A 25948-nucleotide genomic window follows, 5' to 3' on the forward strand; every position below is an offset into this window, starting at 1 on the left:
TGCTGTTGTAGATACGATACCTTATTATTATTCTTTTATCGATAAAAAAGGACACACAAAGATAAAATAAGTCTCGCTCAGCACATCTTTAAAAAATTCAGTATTAGAATAAATAATGTAGGTACCTAAGTTTATTTTTGGAAGTGAAACTTCCTGATGCACGTCCACTGTAAGAACTTCCTAATTCTTCACTTTAAATATTTAAGTAATTAATTTTCTCAAAAATAAATAATGCCGTGAATAAAATGAAATAATGCGCCATGCGCCAATTTTTACTATTTTATTTATGGGAAAAAATTATTATCTACGTAAAACGGAGTACAATTTTTTTATGGCCGCTAGATTTCTTGTTTATTTGACGTTCTTTCATTTTCCGTTGCCCAAGGAGGGGATTTACGCGAATCTATCACGTTAATCACTTACACATCGTTTTAATTAAACTGTACATTAACGTTATCAATCTGGAAGTCTTACAAGTGACCCGCGGGGACGCCGAGATGACGTCTGTGGCCAGGAGAAGAGACCCTGATGACTCTGGAGAGTATTCCGACACCTCGCAAGATATCGAGCAGAACAACTCTGGAAATGTGAGTTGGACAGTCACACGGATCAAAATCTGTGCATGGAACTTTCATTTTGGCGCTAAAACTATCGCCGCCGCACTTTCTCTCGCTGTCGCGTATTGGAATGTACATTTCTTTTTCGTAAAATTGAGGTCAAATTGGATACCATTCACTGTTAAACTGCTGATGTTGTTAGACATTTCGGGTTCCGTCCCAAACAATAACTTGTACTAATATAAACAATTGTATTACAAATAATCTAAGTGTAAAGATGCAATTGTTAAAGGTTGCTGCACATTTACAGAACGGAGGCCAGCATGAATCTGATTACGACTCTCAGGGAAGTGACTCGGAGAGGTCTGATGGTGATCCTGACAAACAGGTACTTTAATAAGATACATGTAAAATAAGTACTCCAATCTGAAGTAACAATGTTGCGATCTGCACAGCTACAGACAATGCCCACAGTGCCACAGAAATTAGTTTTACACATTTCCTTACATCATGTGTTCAGATTAGACTATTTTTTTTACAATGCCTATATTTACTGTCTAAATTTATATAAAAAAACGATTGATACTTTTATTACAATTTTATAGTCAGTGGTAATGTAACAGCTTGTCTTTTCTGTCCACATGATCTAATCAACCTGACAGTTGACTGTATCATGTTGACCAGTTACAGCTACTTTGCATGTGATACCACCTATAGTGAAGGATATATTCAATTAAATAATGTCATGCATACAATAATATAACATAAATAAAGGATATAGGTGTTGTCTTGCTAATCACAAAGCAGGTTTTCGTTTTTTGATACTAAATTGATACCTACATGTATATACTACTTATATGTATGTCCTACTTTCTAATAAATGATTATTTGGTATAAACGGAAGACAAGAAACATACCATGGTAAATTATTTTAATTTTCAATTATAAGCATCCCATGATGATTGCCCTTTCCTTGTAAAATCACACAAGTATATTTTTTATGGAACCCAATCATTGCAACCTAAAAATTACTAAACAATCATATTTGTAATGCCTACATAAATACCTACTCTTACTGTAAGGCTGTAGTTATATGCAATATGAATAATGAATAATAATATGGTTCTTTAGTGAGTTGACCACTTCACAACCTAATTATAATCTGAAAACAATGCTGGCATCACTTCTTGTGACCTAAGATACTTCCCCTACATCATAAAAATTTAAAGCATACTAATACATGCATACATACTAAGATTATAAGTGTAAATGTGTGTCTATGTGTTTGTTTGGTGCAACCAAGTCACAGATATGATGAAATTTGGCACATATATAGCTTACATCCTGGAGATGAACATGGAATACTTATTCTAACAGTTCCGGTGGAATTTTGAGAAAACAAATAAATTAATGACTGCTTCTTAAACTTATATGTATGTTTGTGCCTTCTTAGTTTTTTCTGAACACTTTTCTTGAATAAACAGACTATGTCTGTACATCTATACTTCCAACTTAGGTACTGTTACTTACTTACTTACATACATACTTACTGTTTTCATAAGATCTTGCTAAAACAAACACATTCAGCATGTATCTTAGAGTGCTAACCACTTTTTCTAAACCATAGGATGCAATACTGCACATATTGCATATTCTTATACCATTTGCCTTTGCTTTAAGATTATATGCTGCCAAAATCTGCTTTCTAGTTTTAGAAAAGGAAAAATGATAAAATTCCTACTGTACAAGTAGGTAATTAAAATATATTTACATAACTGCGATGGATTACAAGTTAATTATTTTATAATTAAATTTAACTAGTAAGAATATTGTGGTTTGTGCAAATTTCAACACAATTCCTTGCATTACAAAAAACCTTTAAGAATTTTTGTACTTTTGTATGTTCCAAAATAATGAACTACAGCACAAAAATTAGGAAAAACACTCCAATGCATTGCAGCATGTCCTGCTTATATGTGTAAAAGGCTTTACTTTACGGCTCTTATTTGTATAATAGAGAAAGTCTGGCATTAATCAGCTTGCTATGTTGTGAATAGTAAAATAGTAGACATTTGTATTTTAAGTGTCTGTATAATAAAATTATGAGTAAGATAATGCTTCAAAACAATATTTTAGGAATTGGATTCGGATTGATTGAATCATGAAACCATTTTATACTGTGTTTTTCTATATTTTTTAGGAGGGCGAGAGACGTGTAGATGATGATGAAGACCGTAGCAATCCCCAATATATTCCTAAAAGGGGGACATTCTATGAACACGATGATCGAACTGCAGATGGGTATGTATATAATATTATTCCGCAGTACATTTTTTATATTGTTCCTAACATCGCACTAGATTAAATAGACTCTTGGTCAAAATAACAACATCTTTGCATTACATCTTTGGACCTGCAGGTGCCACAATGTCATCTCACCAATGCTTGAACAAGCAACCTACTCTGATTATCATTAATTAGCGATCTTGGCCTTGTTGTCTGTTATATGCATAGTAACATGCTTGTCTCTGTATAACTTCCTTAGGAGGAAAGAAAAGTTTATTGCCTGTGGTTAGTATATAAACTTCATTAACTCTTAATTTCATAACTATTTTATATTGTAGCAAAAAATGGCAACATCATAATATTTGTGGCGCCTTTTTTGAATTTAGGGTAACAATAATAAAACAATATTTTAGTGTTAGTCAATCAACCATGAAATTTTATATTGTGTTTTTTTAAATTGCATCATCGTAATTTTTGTGATTGCTTGAATTTATGGTACTCTTACCAATGCTATAACTGTATTTTAATGGTCAGTCAATCGGAAGTATTGCGATTATCAAACGGGTGTTATTGTCTTACCTTTTTTGTAGGCAGTTTCAAACTTTAGTGGTAGGCAATAAGGCCTCTTTTTGTCTATTATTTTTTAGAATCAGCTGTAGAAACAATAAGGAATAGAACATTGGCCGAGCTGTCCAGTGAGGCGTTAAAAGTATATTAGCGTAATATGAATCTATTATGTAGAAAGTTTCTGTTCAGTGTTATTTCTACTAATTTGCTTAATTACTTCTAAGAAGTAATTACGAGTTATTCTAGTACTGGATATTTCTAATCCATACTTACGAACGTGAAAGTTTCTGTTTGTTTATTCTTTTATTTTGTGTTTGTATCAGTACACTTCGGATGTTATTACACTCACGAAAGATCGGTACTATTTGATTACCATTTTTTGACAAATCGAAGTTCATCTGTGTTGTATCAAACTGGCAAGTTTTTTGTGAGGTTTAAGAGACCAGGGCGTGTTAGAAAACCTTGGTTTTTGTGTCAAATAACTAACTATTTGTATTTGTTTTTTTAAAAATAATAAACTTATCGACCAAGCAGATTAAAAATCATCTCCAATATCGAGCAACACTTCGAACAGCATGCAAGACAGGCGTCCTACAACGCGCCGCCCTGTGTCCTGATACGTAGCATTTAAGCCTCATGCCTTATGTGCCTATAATTACGGTCAACCACGTCTTCAGAACGGAAAATAAAAATGCTGATTGCAAAATCGACTTTGATCGGTTGTATTGATCATCATCATCATCACATCAACCCATTACCGGCCCACTACAGAGCACGAGTCTCCTCCCACAATGAGGAGGGGTTCAGTCCGTAGTCCATCATACTGGCTCCATACTGGCCCAGTGCGGATTGGTGGACTCCACACACACCTTTGAGAACATTACGTAGAACTCTCAGGCATGCAGGTTTCCTCACGATGTTTTCCTTCACCGTTGAAGCAAGTGATATTTTAATTATTTTAACTAATAAAAATTAGAGGTGCGTGCGTCGGACTCGAACTTGGCCCCCCGAAAGCGAAGTCGAGCTCCTTCCATATGCTCTATCATCACTTCTCCACTATATGGTTATTTAAACACCGATCTTTGTAACATTCATCTGTGTGTTCTTATTACACGGAACTAATTGACCTTAGTTCATTAAAGGGTGTTATTACACCCATATGATCGACAATGATTATCATTTAATCAAGATTGTTATTAGTTAAGTATTTTCTTATTTATTTAATGACGTCGTTTTGACGCCAATTTTGCCTCATTATCATGGATTGAATGGCTTTTGTCGTATCGATCCGATTTATCCGTATATACGAATACACTTTCAAAATATTCTAATGTTTGAAAACTTGACCCATCCGGTTGGCAACAAATGAAACTCTTGAGAGCGAACAACGAGGTTGATGGTTTTCATGAGAATTTAATGTCAATAAAGTCAATCTAGTGCTACTTATTTTGATGTTTTCATTCATATTTTTCTAACAGTGGCGAAGAACCGAGTAATACGACGTCGGAGCCCGCCTCAGAAAAGAAGGAAGGTAGCGAAACGTCGTCCGACCGACGTCGACCGCCGCGCAAATCCGAAACACTGAATAAATGGTCGCACGATAAATACAACGAGAACGAGCAGGTATTATATTCAAGTCGTGTTAAATGACGACCTCTCTGCATAGCGCAGCGCTGTGGTTTTAAATGGGAGGTCCCGGGTTCGATCCTCCGGCAGGGGCAATTTTGGAATGAATAATTTTTATATTTTCGCTGGTCTGGTCAAATAAGTGCCGCTAAGTGATTTAGCCCGCTTCCGGTAAGGTGTCGCGTAGAAACCTCTAATAGGTAAGCCCGTTACCATCATAGACAGCATCATCACTTACCACCAGGTGAGATTGCAGTCAAGGGCCAACTTGTACTAGAATAAATTATTATGAAAAAAAAAGACTTAATTTAATCTTATCGTCTAAAGTTCTAGCGCGATTTAAAAAAACTGAACTACATTAAAAGCCAAACTGATATAAGACAAACTCACGGCATAAAAAAAAGAAGGAAGGTAGCGAAACGTCGTCCGACCGACGTCGACCGCCGCGCAAATCCGAAACACTGAATAAATGGTCGCACGATTGTGGATTCTTCTGTGGTTTTTTTTTTTAATTTAGAATGAAATAATAATTTTAAGACCCTTACTAGCCTCAGTAGTAAAGGACCACTTAAATAACCTATGAACACTGGCGTCGTATATACTATCTTTATAGTGTACGACAACCAATCCGCACTGGGCGAGCGTGGTGGACTATGGACTAAACCCTTCTCATTGGCCTAAAGCCTACTCATGTTAGGAGGAGACCTGTAGTGGTGAGACCTGTAGTGAGGAGACCGGTAATGATTTGATATGATGATAGTGTAAGAACACAGTGTCCTAGATCCCTCTGTCTCATTTGAGAGGAAACCGCCTTGCAGTTAAAATTCAAAAAATTCAAAATTCAAAATTCATTTATTTCAAGTAGGCCTAATACAAGCACTTTTGAAACGTCAAGTCTGTCCGTGTGTAGTGACTCTACCACCGGTTCGGAAGGCAGATTCTACCGAGAAGAAGCCGGCAAGAAACTCAGCAGTTGCTCTTTTCCAACATCAAAAATTTACATTTTATATTTTAACATTCATTTTTCTATCTTGTGAGAGATGAAAGCGGAGCCGGATGCTTCCAAGCAACCTTGTCATTAAGAAACTCATCAATTGTATAATAACCTCGCTGTAATAAATGTGTTTTAACACATTCTTTAAACTTATGGATTGGTAGGTCCAAAATTACCTTAGCTTAGTAGTTATTACGCTGACGATGATGATAAGCTTTCATCAGTTTTATTTAATTTCTTTCTCTTATTTCATCGTATTCTTATCGTCCTACTTCGTTCCAGGTGCCGAAGTCCCGTGACGAACTTGTCGCTATATACGGGTACGATATTAGAAACGAGGATGCGCCGCCACACGCCAGGCGCAATAGGCGTTATGGGTATGTACACTTATGATTCTAATGACGTTATCAGCAGGCAGCGATGTGTTTGCTGCTAAGCGTTAATCAATTTCGACTTAAGGTACTCTTTATTAAGCTTGTTTTAAAGTTCAAATTTGTTTACACTTCTTTCTATAGCAAGAATAATTAGAAAAAAAAAACAGGATTCCAGAATTTGCGACTCTAGGACAAGTATTATTAGGTCCATTTTACTTTGACTTTACAGTTATTCGATACTAGAATACCACATCATTTGCGAGTATACAAATCTTATACTACTACTACTTGTGGGTATTTGTAGGGTAAAGATGAGTATCTCTGCCTTTAGATGTGAGTAGTCTATTTAGAGGTAAATAGACTACTCACATCTAAAGGCAGAGATACTCATAGCGGTAAATATCCAATATATCCGTAACCGAAGGCTTAGAGGCTATGTACCTCTTATTATGCCTCTTCTGTCCGTTTGTCTGTCTCTCCGTGTGTCAAAAGTATTTAGAAGGTACATGGGTATATTCAACAAGTGGGTTCACATTGTTATATTTTGCACGACGCGATGGTATCGATCGGTTTGAGTCCGACTCCCACTTGACCGTTTTTAATATGATTAACACTTCTTTATGACTGTTGTAACTTATCTTAATAATGATCTGAAATAAATTATAATACCAATTTCATTTCCATTGCAACATGGAGGTTCAGAAATTGGCGGTTAGTGAGTCATCGTAGATTATTTTATATTTCGTATTAACGAGCATGATGCATGAGTGGAATTAATTATAATAATTTACATAATATAATAATAATTAAATTTTAACTATATTTCGAGTTCAGTGTTTGCTTTTTGCTTTTCATTGTTATGAAAATACACCATGAGAGCTTGTCTTGTTGGACAAAGCCTGCATATTTTGCATGTTGCTATTGAAATTTATATATAGTTTTATTTCTTGTTATGGAAGAGCGGTGTCTTTTGACACAGGGTTAGTAATACTACCCTTAAAAGAAGGCTGCAGCCATTAGCGTTTACAGTAATTTTATTTACCCAATTATGTTTTATTTTTATATTATTTTAGCCTATAGTATCAAGTTTACCAGAAAATTTAAGACTGCATGTCGCCGAATTTTATGTCGCTTAAAGCCAGTGACACCGGCATTAGTAACTTCTTAATCGTAGATCTAAGTTGTCCTGATTAAAAGTGTATTAGCGTTTTATTTGACATGTCGTTTCCAGTCGCGGGCCGAACAAATATACACGCACATGGGAAGACGAAGAAGCGTACAAGAGGCAAGTAGCCCAAACTCCTCACAAGAAACCACCAAGTCCTGCAGACTTCCCTGAGCTCAACGCAGTTAATAAACCTGGGTAAGTGCTTTTATATTGTTATTTTTTGAGCCGCACTCGAATTCATATTCTAAACGTATGCAAAGCGAGTGCCAAGTGTGGGATATTCTATAGTGCCCGCCTTATGAACTGAGTCGTCGGGCAATAAATGTCAAAAACATAAGAATTTGCAACTCATCGATAAAATACTCAGGTAAGCCAGCGGAGCAAAGCCGCTGCTGGAACATAGATAGAGAGACACTCGCTGCCAGAAAATGCAATTGGCATTATTTATTCATAAGACACATCAGCAATTTATTGTAACAACATTCATAATAAGTATTTTGCAAATGGCGTCTACGGCGTCTACGGCGCGGGACGCTAATGTACATTTGATTTAATAAGCCTGAAGAGCTTTGTAAAATCTTAGATATAGTCTGTGTTTAAGATTAGTATTATAAAATGTTTATTAAATGTATGTTGTTGATAAATATGTTATTGTTATCATCTACCTGTTGTTACGGACTACGCTATGACGCTCCTGAGCACAATGGAATCAGCTTTGCTTTGCTCCGGTTGTAAGGTCGTGGCTCATGCTGTAGTCGCTCCCTGAGCACAATGGAATCAGCTTTGCTTTGCTCCGGTTGTAAGGTCGTGGCTCATGCTGTAGTTACGGGCACATGAGGCTTAACACCTACGCCAGAGGTTGATGATTTCTCTAACCAGGTTGATTTTAAGTGACAATGTTGGTTTCTCTACACACATACACAGGTTGATGATTTATCAATGACAAACACAGCCGGCTTTTCTTTTTGCTAGCACTATCAAACATTATCACATTAAACTATTACAAAAGCAACCTGGTTATTGCTTTTTAAATAGTTTTATGTGACAATGTTTGATGGTGCTAACAAAAAGAAAAGCCGGCTATGTTTGTTGTGGGCTTCTTGAACCAAGGCGCGTTTGGAAGCCTCAATGGCGGGTGCAGAGTTTGTAGGATATTTACTTTCAATCATGTAGTACATAACAATTTCGTATCATCAATAGTTTTAGCGCACGCCAAATAATGAATTTTATAGGCAACATTTTGCTACTTTATGTTACCTTATTGCAATTTTCTTAATGATTCTTAATTCTTTATTAAGAATTCTCCATTTTTTTTTCAATTATGACTTGCCTATATGACTTTGTTATAGTTAAGCTTTCTATTGCCAAAAACATGGTTAAAATAGTTCCAGTAGTTTTGGAGCCTGTTGGTTGGTTGGTAAGAGGGACAATGATTTATTGTCTGAAAGGGGCAGGTCATAACGCGGGCACTGAATCTACATTTATTTAGGCGATCTAGTGAAGTTAACTACGTCATTTATATTGTGTTTTTTTTTGGTTTTTGAATTTTGAATTAAGTCATTTAGGTTAAACAGATGTTTTTTTCAATTTGCAGAAGAAAACCTCGTCCACGTCAAAGGTCAAAGTCTCAGCCGGCATCTAACGACTCATCTGAGAGTGGCTCGCAGTTGCGAAGAAATGCCTCTATAAAGATACCCAATACTAAACAGAAGCCTATTAAACCAAACGTGGTGAAACCGGGACCGAAGCAAGGGGTGCCCTCGGAACGAAGCAAGGACAAGATACATATACCTTTGGAGAACCTTACTATCACCACAACACTTAATAATAATAAGTATGTTTTTAAAACTTTTAGCTTAGTGCTAATAATAACAATAAATATATTCCAATTCGGGGAACCGAGGTATTTTTAAATTTCGGAGTTATCTGCGTTTTAATTAAATAAATAAAATAAAATAAATAAATATACTACGACAATACACACATCGCCACCTAGCCCCAAAGTAAGCGTAGCTTGTATTATGGGTACTAAGATGACTGATTAATATTTTTAGGAATTATATATAAATAAATACTTAGAAAATACATATAAACACCCAGACACTGAAAAACACTTATGCTCATCACACAAACATTTTCCAGTTGTGGGAATCGAACCCACGGCCTTGGACTCAGAAAGCAGGGTCGCTGCCCACTGCGCCAGTCGGCCGTCGGTCGTCGGCAGTCGGTTTAATTAACGCAATTAAATAAAGCTTGCTATAACTGTAAAGGATAACATTGCGAGGGAACTATCAGGGAGCATATCTTAGAGTTCTCTATAACGTTCTCAGGAGTGTGTGCCACTAATCTAGCCACACTGGGCCAGCATGGTGGACAACAGCCTAGAACCTTCTCATTCTGAGAGGACACCCGTGCCCTGTATTGACCAGTATATTGTTATGTCAATAACTATTTGTTCCTAGCGATTTCACTCGCGTTGTTTTTGGTTTTTTAAAAATCACGCAGGGAACCTTTGTTTTCCAGGGATAAAATGTATCCTATAGCCGTCTCGAGGATGCCATTTCTATGCGAAATTTCACTAAGATAACTTAATCGGTCAAGTCATGCATAGGTAACAAATGCTTTAAAATCCCGTTTAACTTAACTTAACTTGGTAACTTTTACCAGCAGATTTTCCGGGATAAATATTGTCCTACCAGCTGTTGCCCAGTCTATTTGTTAATCTAGGGTGTAATCTATCTCCATTCCAAAATTCAGTCAAATCGGTTCAGTAGTTTTTGTGTTGAAGAGTTACATCCATCCATCCATCCATTCATCCATACAAACTTCTATAATACTAAACATTTATAATATTAGCAGGAAGTAGGATACCCATCTCCAGGATACAAGCTACATGTGTGCACACAAGTTTAATCAAGATCGGTTCAATGTATACTTTTATAAAATACTTTTTATTTGTAAAGAGTAATGTAAGGCTTAAAGTAATCTCACTTTAAAAAGTGTCTCAGGTAATAACGTGATTTGTAGTGCTAAGATGCAAGATGCGTGATGCCGCGAGATAAATATATCTACCTGTTATCTCTATTCCACAGAAAAAAAAACGAGTAACGGGTAGAAATAATTATCTCATGGCGCGGATGCTAGCCCAACTGGAAAGTGTAAAATTAAAAATATAGCCTTACCAAATTTACCACATTTGTAAGATAATAACTACTGTCGTAGCCAAGGTCAACCCCAGCGGAAGGTGAATGCAGCGGTGGCTCAACAGCGACCGGTGCCTACCGAGTTGAACAAGAAGAAACCGCTTGTAACACAGGTTTGAATTTTAATTTTGCTTTGTTAGTCGTTTAGCTTTTAGATTATTTTAATTAAGCACGCTGTGGTAATTTCTAGAAGGTGTCAATCGACTGTCTTTCTCTATTATTTATGTTATTCTTATGATAACAACATTGATTGTTACCAGTTTAATGATCCAATATAAAAAAAATAATAGCTTATAAAAGCTATAAAAGTGTAGTGGTTTGAGCTTCGGCCTCCCTTTCGTAGAGACAGATTTCCGTCGTGCTTTTTTTTTTAAAAAAAAACTTAAAAAAAAATGATTTTGATCAAAGCTTAAGCAGATATTTCTCGATATCTAGGTCTCTTGATAAACCTATGGATGACATTGGTTCATCGATAAGAGCAGGTACTTATCGGTCAATCAATGTTCAAGACCGAACTAGATAACCTGTTTCGTGATGTTTTCGTACTTTAAGAGTTTTGTTTTCGATTGGTCTGGTTTTTTGATTCAAATTCTACTTGCATCATACAGTATTCGAATAGCACATCAAGCATATTGCCAATATGTTGTGAATCTGAAGTGGCATAGATAGATAATATGTTATGGACCGAGATGCTAGAATGGCTACCCCACAGCTAAAAGTTCAAGAGTTGGTAGAGTCTAGAGAGTTCTTGGACATTGGACATTTCCAACAGTAGAAGCTTGCTTCTGACGACCACCCTGGCGCATTGCTGATCGGTGTCTTATGAGATGAGGTCCCGGTTTGGATCCCCGGCCGGAAATTTAGGAATTAATAGTCTAGTTACTACGCTACCTACTAAGACGTCTCGCCAAGCGATGTGGCGTTGCGGTACGATGTCACGTAGATATCGATTAAATATAACTACTATACCCCTTACCAGTGGCGTGCAACGGTTTGCTTACCAGGGTATGCATACAGCAGGAAAATTGCATAAAACGGCAAAAATCCTCCTCTTACACGAGTTATACATACATTTTAGGGTATGCAGTGCTTTTGTGCATCTATGAAGTGCACGCCACTGCCCCTTACAGGTCCATAGCCCGCTACCATGTTAGAGTGCATCATCAAAATAGTCAAGGTCTATCTTGTGGTTGTATATATAATAAAAAAAATACTAGTAATGATGTTGACTAAAATATGTGTCACTCTACAACATAATCGTATGAATAGTTTGTTGTGTGTCCTACAGCCACAGCTTCAGAGTAACGCGGTGAAGCAGCCGCCGCAACAGCAAAAGCCGTCATCACAACAACATGCACAACAACCGCAGCAGCAACAACAACCGCAGCCACAACAACAACAACAGCAACAAGCGACGGCCGGTGAGTAAAAAGTGACTTATCTTTAATCATGTTTGACTTTGTTTCAACATCTATTGAAAAGTCTGAAGTAGGCTTATAACCCGTTATTGCAGTTAAACAGATTGAAAAGCCCATTGACGGACAGACGAACAGACGGACAGTGCAACCTTAGTAACATTTTTATTTTTTGTTGTTTGACAATAGGAGAATCTCGTGGTGGCAGCAAGCGTTACAGCAGTCTGCGTCAAAGGCCGCTAGCGGAGACTTATTCCCCGCAACAACAGCCGCCTCAGACACAAAAACCGCCGCCGCAGACACAACAACAGCAGCCGCCGCAGACACAACCGCCGACACAACCTCCACCACAACAGCAGCAGACACAGCCGGCGCAACAGCAACAACAACCGCCGTCCCAACAACAGCATAGATATCATGGTGGTATGTTTATATTGTAGTTTGTAACAGTGATGACGCTTTAAAAGTTAAATAATATTGTTTTACTTTATTGTAATATTTCCACGTACCAGATTGCATGGTACGTGGAAACCTATCGCCTATAAACAACGAAACACTTCTCAGGGTTTGCGAGGAACAGGTCCTGATAACTGTCGCCTTGTGTCCACAAACCTCGTGTGCCTGTAATAACACCGGTAAACACCTTCAGATGGGAACACAGCAATGCTGTTTTGCGCCAAGAATAAGCATGGCGATGTACTTCGTCGTACTGTCACAAAAAGCTTTACTACTAGCTCGTCCGTTACTACCGCCGCGCCTCGCTTAATTCTGCCGCTAAGCTGAGTTCCGATCTGAAAGCCGTGGGTTGAGGCTTCTTCTTCTTTAGGGCTGCATGTTGCAGGTCGTGCTCCTTACGTGCCCTGCGAAGTGTTACACCACTTACGCTCAGATTGGCCATCGTCTTATAGTCTGTGAATTGTAACTATTAAAAAAAAAACTTCTGGATCCTTTTGCCATGGCCAACCTGAGTGGTTCAGTTACAAGCAAGGTTGATAAAAAATCTTTATAGTAAAATCGGAAATGAGTTCTCAATCTTGGTATTTTTGTGTTTATAGAGTTTGTCGGCGGAACTCAGCCGCCACAGCACCAAGGCAGCCCGGGACCTCAAAATATGCATCCCCAACAGATCATGCATCCGGTATTTATTATCATTTTCACATACATTCCTCTTTGGTACATTTCGTAGCCGTACCAATTGCAAATACCACGTTCACATATCAGAAGTGGGATGGAATCAAGCGCCTAATATCCGTTTTGCATCAGTAAATGGAACAACACAGTTCTTAAACAGAAGTTTATTTAAGTGCTATTTATCAATGTTACGCGCAATGGAAGGTTTAAGAAGAGTACAACTAGTAAATATTATCTATATCAAAAAGGTTGAACTTGACTACGATGACGATGGTTATGACGACCTCCCTGACGCAGCGGCGACCGCTGTTGTTTTTCCCGGTCCCTGGTTCAATTCCCGGCAGGAGCAATTTGGAAATTTCAGAATTTTTCCTGGTCTGGTAAAGGCCGCGGCTAGTTACCTCCCTAGCCACAAAGATGTGCCGATATGCTTATCGGCACATCTTTTAAGATTTAGAGTTCGATGTCGATTAGAAACCGATTAGGGTTATTGGTTTAATATAACTGCAATACTCCTTAACTAAGGTTGTGGAATAAAAAAAAAACCGTGTGTGTACTCTGGTACACGCGTTGGAAGCAATACTTATTTGGCGTTACAAAATAAACGTTTTTTAAAAATTATCTTTCGCACTATCTACGTTTGCAGTAAAAATTACACTAACAATAGAAAAAAGGTATGATTTAAATTATAGAAAGTCAACTGTCAAAACTTTTTTAGAAAAACTAAAATGTTGACTATAGCTAACTTCATGGTGTCGGTTTTTTGTGACGGTATGCGCGCGCATCGTAAAAATTTCCCTAACGTGCCAAAAGAAGTATATCTTCAAAAATGCTTAAATAAATGTCATTGTCTTATAAGGTACACAGGAATGCAGTAACGCAACCTCCACACGGGCCGTCGCCGCCGCACCAAACCTTACAGCAGCCTCCTCAGCACACGCAACAGGTTCGTTTCCTATGACTTTAGTTTAGTTTATAAGTAAATGTGACATTGGAATTTACAAAGTAACGAAACCATCCCCAGCCAAAACTTTAAAATATTACGTTTTTTTTAAATAAAAAGCTAGTGTTACCAACCTTCAATTAGACATCCATCGGCTACAGGATACATTTCCCTTTGGAATTCCATACATACTTCTTTCTTTTAAATTAAATACTGTCCTTTTAAATTAATAACAACAATCAAGTAAACATAATTATTTGCATGCATGTTAAATGTAATTAAAATGAATTAAAAACGACATTTGATTGTATCATGTGCAAAATATGAATATAATTTTGTTTACGTTTTTTAATTTAATTAGCACTTATATATTTAAATAATAAACAACAGTAATAAAAATATTTATAAAATGATAAACTTCATTTAATAGTTATGTAATTTAAGTCTTACCAGTCGAGGTCTTACAAGAATATAAAAGGTTGGTGTTTTCGAGTGTTGGGGGGTTGTAATATAAAAAATAAAATCGCGTGTTTTCTTTACGAGGGCCGATTGGCTGTGGGCAGCGACCCTGCTCTCTGAGTCCTGGGCCGTGGGTTCGATTCCCACAGCTGGAAAATCATTGTGTGATGAACATTAATGTTATTCAGTGTCTGGGTGTTTATATGTATTTTCTTCATAAAAATATTCATCAGTCATCTTACACAAGCTACGCTTACTTTGAGGCTGGATGGCGATGATTATCGTAGTATATAGGTAGTTTTAAATTTCTTACATCTTAGAAATCGCTGAAGCCCGCCATATACATAAGTCGCCGGCCGCATTTAAAACGCGATATGTATCTGAGCGAGTGAACCATACGGATTTATTCCTGTAAAGTATGACATTGTTATATTTTGCAGCAAGTTAGACTCGGAATACTGGATCAGCAGCAAATAGTCCAGCATCCACATCACACAATGCACAACATGCCTCAACCACACCCTATAGGTAAGAGCCAATATGTATGACATGACATGTACGTCAAAAATTTCAAATGTGTAATAGGTATATTTATGACTATTATATATATATTTTTATATGTACTAATTACCTCACTTCTTGAGTTTTGCGCCATTGCCTGGAAGAGATCGCTATGTAGCGATGAGATCCGTCAAATCGTATACATTGTGTAAACTTTCTATTTACAATTTTTCTGTATTTTTATGAGTTATACAATAAAATTGTATTCATTCGATCATTCAATGTACGTTATTTGAACTGCTCTCTATTATTGCCATTGGACTGGCGTCTCTCTTTTTCTTTTCTCAACAATTGATTGGCGCCATTTTGGCGCTGTTAGTATGATGCAGTAATACGAGTGTCCAAGGAATTAAAATTAGAACTGCTAAAAGCACTATATTATTGGTTCCAGAGACACTTATAAAAATGGCTATAATCCGCGGAAACCAGCCAAATCTGTACGACCAATTTTATAATTTATTTATTTTTCAAACACTACAACAGGTGTTGACTTTGCAAAGATCATTTGTAAAGTCAACAATATTCTGAGGATGGTTCAGTGTCCAAGCGAAACGTGCGTGGAGAATTTCGGAAGATCCGTTTTGTGTTCATCCGTCCAATCTAATTATTTAGTAACTTAAACAATACTACGACGTTAAAAATAAATTTTATTTTTTCAGGTCAGTTACAACCCGCACAGGGATATGCGCCGCCGGCAATGCTACCGGCGCAATATATGCAGGTAAATATACTTCGCAGGTGGCATGAAAACAATAAGTATCTGTCCACATTTATTCGGGGAAGTTCTTGCTTTTCTCAAGACAGGGTTGTTCCCACTTCACCGGTTTGATATTAGTGCCACTATGCAGCGCGTGCTAACTCCATTGTGACTTTGTGTATTTCTGGAGGAGACAGGAAAAACTTTCCTACCTCCTCCATAAAGAACATACATTTTCTGTAAAAGCTACAGCACTGCGTGGGGCAACGTAGCAAAGCACGCGGCATCGTGGTACTAATGTCAAAGCAGAGGCGCCGTGGAAGCGGTGAAGTGGGAACAATTCGTAGGAATCAAAGCAGAGAGCGGCGTCTTATAAAGCGGCCTAGTGGGACAATTAATCCCTAGCAGCTGGTAGATATGAAAAACTTTGGTGACGGTTGCGGGCCGCCGCTGAATTGGTTGCCTTATTCTCTAATGGCGATTTACAGATAAAATTTATCTTCTATGAAATTGACTTTATTTACCAATAGCTATCAAGTCCATCTTTGTAACAGTTATAGTTCATATTTAACTTCCTAGTTGCTGTTGTTTTTGACTGCTTTTTCACCACCTGTTGAAAAGGTCTGTCTGCGAAAAACCTACGATGGTTATTGCAATGGAGCGGATAATTGATAACTAAGATAACTATTTATTAGATACAAATATCTATTTAGTAGATATAGGTATTAAATATATATTAATTACCCAATAAAAAATAGTCGGAAGCTTTTGAAGCGGTGGTAGTGCATTGGGTACGAGCTCGACTTCACATTCGGGGGGCCGAGTTCTTATCCCAGCACGCATCTCTAACTTTTCTTAGTACATAACTTAGCATTTTAAGTACCTAATTATAATATCACTTGCTTCAACGGCGAAGGAAAACATCGCGAGGAAACCTGCCTGAGAGAGCTACGTAATGTTCTCAGAGATGTGTGGAGTCCACCAATCCGCACTGGGCTAGCGTGGTTGACTACGGCCTTAATCCCTACTCATTGTGGGAGGAGTGCTCTGTAGTGGGCCGATAATGGATTGATGTGGTGATGATGATGAAGGTTTCGTACCGGCTAACGTTGTTCACAAAACGGGCGCCGACTTCTTCATAGCCGGCGCCCTATGCGAACAACGTTAGCCGGATATTAACCAGTTACCATTTTCCAAATTGAAGGCAAGCGTTTTATTACAGCAAAGTGGTAGCGGCGGCGTGTTCGGAGCAGCCCCCATATACCAACCACCGGCGGCATATCCCCACCAGCTTTATCAGCACCATAACTATGTAAGTTCGAGAGTTACGCGATAAATTCTTTGTAAAATACTTGGATTGAACATTTTGAATATTCCTCGCGAGAAAAGAATAAATAAAAGAATACTAACGTTGATGTTTAAAAACCTTTGTATCGGCATTGGATGATGATTTGGCGGAAGACCAGTCAGAACACAGTAGTCACCACTTTTGTAATAACTAAAGAACTAAGAGAATATTATACACTTATATTATGTATTAATATGTATATTGCTATCATCTACTAAGATTACCTAACCGTCTGCCGAGCGTGGTTATTATGGACAGACCAACCTATCGGGAGGGATATTTAGTCCAGCAGTGGACTGCTATAGGCTATTGATGATAATGATTCAACCATATCCCGCTTATATAGTTCGTCGATTTTTTTTTGCCATTTTGATTATAATTAAGGTGTCTAGTTATAATACCGGTAATTTTTTAATACCGCCATGTCTTTAGTGAGTTAAACGTTCGTAACTACCTCCCTATCGCAGTGGTGAGCGCTATGGTCATATATGCTGGAGGTCTCGGGTTCAATGCCTGGCAGGGACAACTTGTAATTTATAAATTCTGAATTTTCTCCAGTAACCACCCTACTGACTAGCGATTTAGCGTATCGGTACAAAATGATATCGCTATTTGAAATTAAAATGTAGGCAAAGCACAAAAAAAAAATACTGATGGAAAAGAAAGGAAGAAATCTGATTTTTTTTTACCAAAGCCTGAGATGGACAGTTGCAGGCAAATCTGAGCATTAATGAAGACGCTCAGAATTAAGAACATACAGAAGCCGTGTACACGACTAATATTAAAGGATAAAAAACCACTCCGCTTTAGTAGTGTTTCTCGAACAGGTGGTTATTTAGCAGTTGGCAGTAATTATTTTACCTCCAATGCTCTCAACGTTTACTAGCTCAAGCTAGCAACATTCCGCCGCAGACGTGCGTGGGGCGTTTTCACTGTTATTGGACACAACGCAATTCATGCAATTATGGCTGAATTTGGGTTCTGTATGTTTTTAATTCTATGGTATTTGAAGTTTTGTACTAAGGGTTAGCTTGCGGTCACGGGCTAACTTGTAGTAGAATAAAAGTGGAGTACCTGAAGTAAAATTTAATATGCAGGGCACGCAAGCGGGCGGCGTGACGTACTACAGTTGTACGGAGCAAGATCTGCCACCGCGACAGCCGCGGCGTCCCACCGCAGCCATCCCTATCGTTCGGCCTGCACATTCTGAGCGGTAATGCCTACGTTAAATGCAAGCAAAGAAAGAAGCAGGCGTTACTTTGCGGAATTCCATGATATACAAAGAACATAAAGCTTAATTTGCTATACTTCCAGATTCTCCTGCTTTTCAAAAATGTGAAATGAGTGTGTGAGAGAAAGGTGGAAATGAATACATTGCTGAAGATCTGTTTGTTACAAAAATCGCAATAAAGATTGGGGATAGGAAAGCGGTACATGCCAGTGGGTAGGACTTTGACTCCACTTTCTTGGGGGTACAAATCCCATAAAAAAAAGCTTAATTTGCAATACTTCCTTATTCTCCTGCTTTTCAAAAATGTGAAATGAGTGCTTGAGTGAAAGGTGGAAATGAGTACATTGCTGAAGATCTGTTTGTTATAAAGATCGCAATAAAGATTGGGGATAGGGAAGCGGTACATGCCAGTGGGTAGGACTTTGACTCCACTTTCTTGGGGGTACAAATCCCATAAAATAAAGCTTAATTTGCAATACTTCCTTATTCTCCTGCTTTTCAAAAATGTGAAATGAGTGCTTGAGTGAAAGGTGGAAATGAGTACATTGCTGAAGATCTGTTTGTTATAAAGATCGCAATAAAGATTGGGGATAGGGAAGCGGTACAGGCCAGTGGGTAGGACTTTGACTCAATTTTCTTGGGAATACTAATCCAATACAATAAAGCGTAATTTGCAATACTTCCATATTCTCCTGCTTTTCAAAAATGTGAAATGAGTGTGTGAGTGAGTGAAAGGTGTAAATGAGTACATTGCTGAAGATCTACTTGTTACAAAGATCTCAATAACGATTGGAGATGGGGAAGGGAAGTGGATAGGACTTTGACTCCACTTTTTTGGGGGTACGAATCCCATTACGCACCTCTAGCTTTTCGAAGCAATGTGCGTTTTTTAAGCGATTAAAATATAACTCGCTTTTATGGTTAAGGCAAACATCGTGAGGAAACCTGCATGCCTGAGAGTTCTACATAAAGTTCCCACAGGTGAGGTCCACCAACCCTCGCTGGGCCAGCGTGGTGGACTAGGGCCTCAATCCCTTCTCATTGTGGGAGGAGACCTTTAGTGGGCCAGTATGTTAGTATGTATGACGCGTTGACAGCCTAGTGGCTAGGGTTTCGGTCTTTTATTGCGTTGACCGAGTTCTATTCCCCGAACGCACCACTAACTGTAGAAGTTATGTGCGTTTTAATTAAGGCAATTAAAACATAACTTGCTTTAATGGTGAAGGAAAACATGGTGATGAAACTTGCACGTCTGAGTGCTCTCTATAACGTTCTCAAAGGCGTGTGAAGTCTACCAATTCGCACTCAGCCAGCATGGTAGTCTACGGCCTATACCCTTCTCTTTCTTAGAGGAGACCCGCGGCCTGTAGTGGGCCGGCAATATGTTCATAATTATGATGACGACACGGTTGGTTTGGATGATAATTCCTAACCAAACGTCCCTGGTTATTGCTACTAACATCTTAGTATAATTGTTTGATCCCGCCAATCTGACCGCCGATTGGTGCAGTGGGCAGCGGCCCTGCTTTCTGTGTCCAAGGCCGTGGGTTCGATTCCCACAACTGGAAAATGTTTGTGTGATGAACATGAATGTTTTTCAGTGTCTGGGTGTTTATATGTATATTATAAGTATTTATATATATTAAGCATAAAAATATTCATCAGTTATCTAAGTACCCATAACACAAGCTACGCTTATTTTGGGACTAGATGGCGGTGTGTGTATTGTCGAAAAAAAAAAAAAATGTGCCATGGAGTAGCGTGGAGGGTAAAGCTATAATACCTCTTCTATAGTGGGAAACTATCGCATTTAAACTGAGCAAAACTTTGCAGGGCATGCAAAGAACAAGTCCTGCAACTTGCCGCCCTTTTCCGGGTTAAGCCTCATTTGCCTGTTATAACACCGGCAACCATGCTTGGTAGCATAAGTAAGTTGGCAGTACTACCCTAGACGAGCTCTGTCACAAAATGCTCTACTACTAGTTAGGCTTTTTATTTTATTACAAGCTGTTGCCTGCGACTTCGTCCGCTTTTGTTTTTCGAAAGACATGTGCCTCATAAATAAAAAAATAAAAAATAAAATATACTACGACAATACACACATCGGCATCTAGCCCCAAAGTAAGTGTAGCTTGTGTTATGGGTACCAAGATAGCTAATGAATATTTTTATGAATATGATACACATAAATACTTATAATATACAGAATAAACACTCAGACACAGAAAAACAATCATGTTCTTCACACAAACATTTTCCAGTTGTGGGAATCGAACCCACGGCCTACGACTCAGAAAGCAGGGTCGCTGCCCACTGCGCCAGTCGGCCGTCAATTACATAAATGTGGCAGCACTTTATGTATGTAGGAGCCTGGTTTAAAATCGTCAAACACTTTGGTCCCCTCTCCCACGAGAACTGAGCTTAATTTCGGGATAAAAAGCATCCTATATTACTTCTAATACCTTCAGGAATATGTGTACAAAGTTTCGTGGTGATCGGTTTAGTAGTTTTTGCATGAAAACGTAACATACAAACTTACATTCACATTTATAAAATTAGTAGGGATCACGATAATAATCAATTTTTCCTATTACAGGCAGGTAAATTCCTCTGAAAAGGACAACATAGATCGAATTGTTGAAAACATGTTCGTACGGAAGCCTTGGCCCGCCCATGGTTCCGGTAAGTGTATTTTTGTATGTATTTACGTAATATTAAATTTAAACACATTTCTTGTTGTACTCGTTTTTGTTATTTACATATTGGTTGACGATATGAGAAAATGGTTAAAATACAATCAATCCGATTTAGAGCCTTCCGTTAATCCAACGAGATAATTAGTGTAGAATCCACAAAGTTGCGTTACAAAGTTTTTATTTGAACTGATCGCAATGTCATAGTTTTGTAATGCGGCAAACTTTTTGCAGCGATTCAGTTGGGCGATTTAATCTTACGTGTTGGTTAAGGAACAAATTCGCGCGACCTGAATAAATGTCCCATACATTTTTTATAGCCGCGTCGCCGGTCGCCGCTATGCGTAACATTTTTGGTATATATATTAGTTTCCGTTAAAGTCGTTTGCGACGCTAAACAATCGCGTTACACTAATGGCCAAAACGGGCTATTTATATATGTTATCGATTTTGCATCGTTTTTCATAAATAAGAAGAGCGGGAAGTACTGATCGATGTTTTGTAGTACACGACGGTACAAAATAGTGGTAACCCGGGTATAAGTGAAGCGGCAGCATATAAAAAATTAAAATGAAAAAATGCTTTATTGTCTTAAAGAAAAACAAAACAGAATCAAAAGTACTTAAACATAACACATAAATTAGTGTGTGTGCTTGCTGTATGTATGACGCGTTGCTGTATTTATGTGATAAATTGATAAATAGGATTTTCAATTCACCCAGTAAATTATACTAGAATCTACAATAAATCTTCGGTTACTAATAAATAAATACTTTTATAATTATAAGTTTTCAGAGTGTGCAGAGAAAGGGTATGATGTAACTTGTTATAAAGGTAGGGAGTCCGAGAAATACAAAAAATCTACGACTAAATGCTGTCTTGAGCATAGTGACTATCGCGTTGATTTTGCGATAGTATCGCTACTCAATCGCTGTAAAAAGATTCCATAGACGATCTCAAAAAGATATTAGGATTTTTTGCATTCCATATTTGTTGATCAGTAGTAAAATTATAAGATTTCTTAAAAATTTAATTTGGTTTATTCAATTGTATTTTTTTCTATTCATTAAGAGTTGGTTCGTTGGCCGAATTTTTCTTTACAATCATGGCTTAACGCTTGTAAAAATCAAGAAATTTAATTTCCAATGAGAAGAGAAGTATGCAAGAAGGCTCAGAGAAGTTCCATTTTATTTTGAATTTTATTTTAATGTTGGTATTATAGATAATCATATTTCTATTATTTATGTTTTTTTGTGTAGTTTAGGTAAAGTTAAGTAACTTTAGTAATTATAGTTATTTTTTTATATTATATTTTTGTAGTTAAATATATTCTGTTAGTAAATACGTATCGAATAACTGTATGCGACCGAGTTTTTATAGTAGTTTTTGAAGCTGACATGGTAGTAGTAGCACAGAGGACGCTGCTGCTCGTTCTCCAAGATATAAATAAAGCAATAGATGTAGGCAATATTTCTACGCGATCCAAAAAAAATAAGATACTTTGTTGCTTACAAAATAGATAACAAAGTAACGAACTTAGGTTATATCAGTTTTAATTAGTTTATTTCTACTTAGTGTGAAAAAAAGCTTCAGAGGCTATTATTTCTGTCTCTGAGACTTATGTGTGAAACCGAAACGCTAATGCTTTTTAAATAAACCATTTGAGTAAGCCTTTGTAGTTTTTATTACTGAACGAAATCAAAATGCAAAATTAAAATCAAGTAATTCCTGACAATTTATTAGCGTCGCGTAGCGTATATGCACGTGTCGATTTTTTTTATCTAATATAGGGTTGTTATAAGTAAACACTTAGGCTGCTTTGAATTAGTTTTTACGGAAAAATAAATATGCTTCCTTGGATTTAATATTTCTACAGGGTGATTACTTATGAAATATACTTATGCACCCTTTAACAGTATTTCATAATTCTGTTGTTGTAGAATATGTATATGTTGGGCTTGACCAATGATCGACGAGTGCTGTAAATTTTGGATTCATAAAATGCTGCTTTGAATGGCATTGGCATTGACCAGTTCTGTTGCATATAAATATCAATTTTTAGTTATAGATTCTATTTATGGCCACAATAGCCGTTGATATGCGGGTTGAAAACCGCCATATCTATAAGTTAGTTAACACTTTAAAATGAAATAATGGTTGATTTAGCTTAGTTTAGTGATTTATTATCTTTCAATAAAGAGATTGTTTTAGTTTCACCCTATGTATTTCCAGACGGACCGAAGGATAGGGCTCAAGAAAACAGAAATTCCCAAGAACCACAAAGTAAGGAGCCCTCCCAACCTAACAGCTTAACATCAAGCTCAATATCAACAGACTCAAAACCGGAGAGGACGGAAAAAACGGAGAAAACGGAAAGTGAGAACCCCGATAGTGCGGAAGCCTGACAGGTAATGTATGAATATTATAACAGGAGATAATTTCTTGTACGCCGTGCGAGTAAACGACAACTTTGTTATCAAGAACTCTTATGATTTTAAGCCGAATTTTCAAAGGAACCCGTAAAAAAGGCGTTAAACATCATGTCTAATATTAGCAGAAAATCTTGTACCTATGTTTCCTTGTACTTAATCATGGACGATAAAAAAGTGGCTTTTTGTATCGTCCACCACGCCAAGCCACGCCCATTTTATACGCATTGTTTATCTGCAATTTCGAATCTTTACAGTAGTTCAAAGTTAAAAAAAAACGATAAAATATCTTATTGAGGCTTATCAATTTAATACGTTGTTTAATCCAATAACGTAAATATTTTTTAAATACCACGACCACGACTTTTTTATTTAATTTTGGTCACGCGGTTGTTGGTAACTTTAAATTCTCTAGCTTATAAGTAGTTAGTTTAAATTTAAAATCAATAACAAAATTCGACCCGAACACATACGGCAAAGGGATTTATTGTTTCTGCATAATGAGAGTAAGAAAAGTTAGTTAGTTAATTTCTTCACTTCCATATCCTGTAACTTTTATACATCGCGACACTCGCCAAGTGGCTCTCTCACATCCTTTTAGATTATTCATATATATTCATTTTGTGTTTAAAGTAGTGCATTCAAATGTATCCAAATGTATCCCACATTTGGATAATGCACTACTTTACTAATCTAAAGTCATAAAAATAATGATATGGGGTAATTTAAATGTCGCAGAATCTAAATGCTGCAGATTTTCATGGGCTGTGACTGTAACTAACATACCTGTCACTTAAATTTTTCACTATTTTATATATAAAAATACTCGAGAATTTAGTTCCGAGCTGAAAGGTTCGATTATCTTAGAACGGCAGCGATAATGTGAGAATCGCGAAGCTTTCTGATTGGCTCACTCTAATATTAGACGCGATGTTCCACTATTGGCTTATTTTAAATTATGCCACCATATGACCTATTGATTTAAAAGTTTAACTAATATTCAGACATTTGATTGCGTTATGTTGTTTTTTTTCCAAATTATAGTTGTCTTTCCAGCTCGCACGGTACTAAAAGATGGTCTGTTAAAAAGATGTTTGGTCTCTTTTATGAAAAGGGAAATTAAAGAGCAATAAAAAGAATACGTAATTTTTCTACAAATTTTACTTATAGATGTGTGTGTATCCGTACTATGTGATAGTGAAAACACTACTAGGCCCTAGCTCTTTTCATCATAAGGAATTAAAAAGTAAGATAATGAATTAGACACAGGATAAGTATGTAAGGTGACCATCTTTTTATTGAACAAGAATAGACTTTTCTAAATACTATTTTGGCTGTGTTTAGCTATTTTCAGGGTTTGATAGTAAACAATTTTAAAATTATTATAGTAGTACCAAAATGTTTATCTCCTAATAGAAAACTAGATTCACAACTCAAAAATGGAAATCTTTCTTGTCAGAAAAGCCAAAGTAAAATGAGATTATTTTAATACGTTATTAATACGTTGAATTTCATAAATTGGTTGTACAAAGAAAAAATAAAGAAGACTAAAAATTGTATTTTGCTCACATGTACATCAATTTCAATGGTGTAAAAAAGTAAGAAAAAAGGTTAAGGCAAATTTCGTAAAAATTTATATATTCTATTTAGTGTGGGATGCGCTTATTAAAGATTAAATTTATATTTGTCTTGACTATTGGAGTGTATTCTATTGTAAACCAAACGATAACGATTTTGGAAGATTTTAAATTTCTCATTTTGTGGATTATAAAGCCCACTTACTTTATAGGGTTATATCAGTTTCAGTAAAAAATTAGTTTATTTCTTAATATTTGTTATGTTTTTCCCGACCATCAGTGTTAGAAATTACTATCTGATTTTTCTATTTAAGTTTGTGAATCCAGTTTATATTTGAGGTCTATATGAGTAGAATCATATCCTAATAAAATGTTGATAGTTTAAACTAGAATATATCTAGAAGTGGAAGTCGTAATATGTTGTCCAAATATACAATTCAAATTTTAAGTGTCGCTTATTTTTGTTTAATTTTATAATCGTGTTCATATAAAAATAAGTTTTTTTTTGTGCAATGCATTTATTTCTAATAGTGTTGAACCAGAAATTTTGAAATATACAACATAAAAGGATTTCCAAATAATTGAATAGTAAGTGTATATAATTAATCAAATGTTTTAAAAAAATATATCCATATTTTTAAATATACTTTGTTTTCCTTCTGTATACACTATACTACTACAGTTTCAAT

At 36.7% G+C, this 25948-nt stretch overlaps 1 protein-coding gene across 1 annotated transcript; it reads left to right on the forward strand.

Moving 5' to 3' along the window:
• The first annotated feature begins 352 nt into the window (after positions 1-352).
• Positions 353-25173, forward strand: LOC120637165 (protein CASC3-like). The gene is made up of 18 exons (XM_039908840.1): positions 353-587; positions 868-945; positions 2758-2858; positions 4889-5033; positions 6313-6407; positions 7636-7767; positions 9167-9406; positions 10795-10888; positions 12064-12196; positions 12380-12613; positions 13246-13328; positions 14181-14267; positions 15164-15251; positions 15944-16005; positions 17204-17293; positions 18427-18542; positions 21157-21242; positions 23486-25173. Exons 1-18 carry the CDS (start codon positions 498-500, stop codon positions 23656-23658), a joined length of 2127 nt encoding a protein of 708 aa, XP_039764774.1. The 5' UTR covers positions 353-497; the 3' UTR covers positions 23659-25173.
• Positions 25174-25948: the final 775 nt, after the last annotated feature.

Source organism: Pararge aegeria, chromosome 1 (assembly GCF_905163445.1).
Source record: "Pararge aegeria chromosome 1, ilParAegt1.1, whole genome shotgun sequence".
Lineage (NCBI taxonomy): Eukaryota > Metazoa > Arthropoda > Insecta > Lepidoptera > Nymphalidae > Pararge > Pararge aegeria.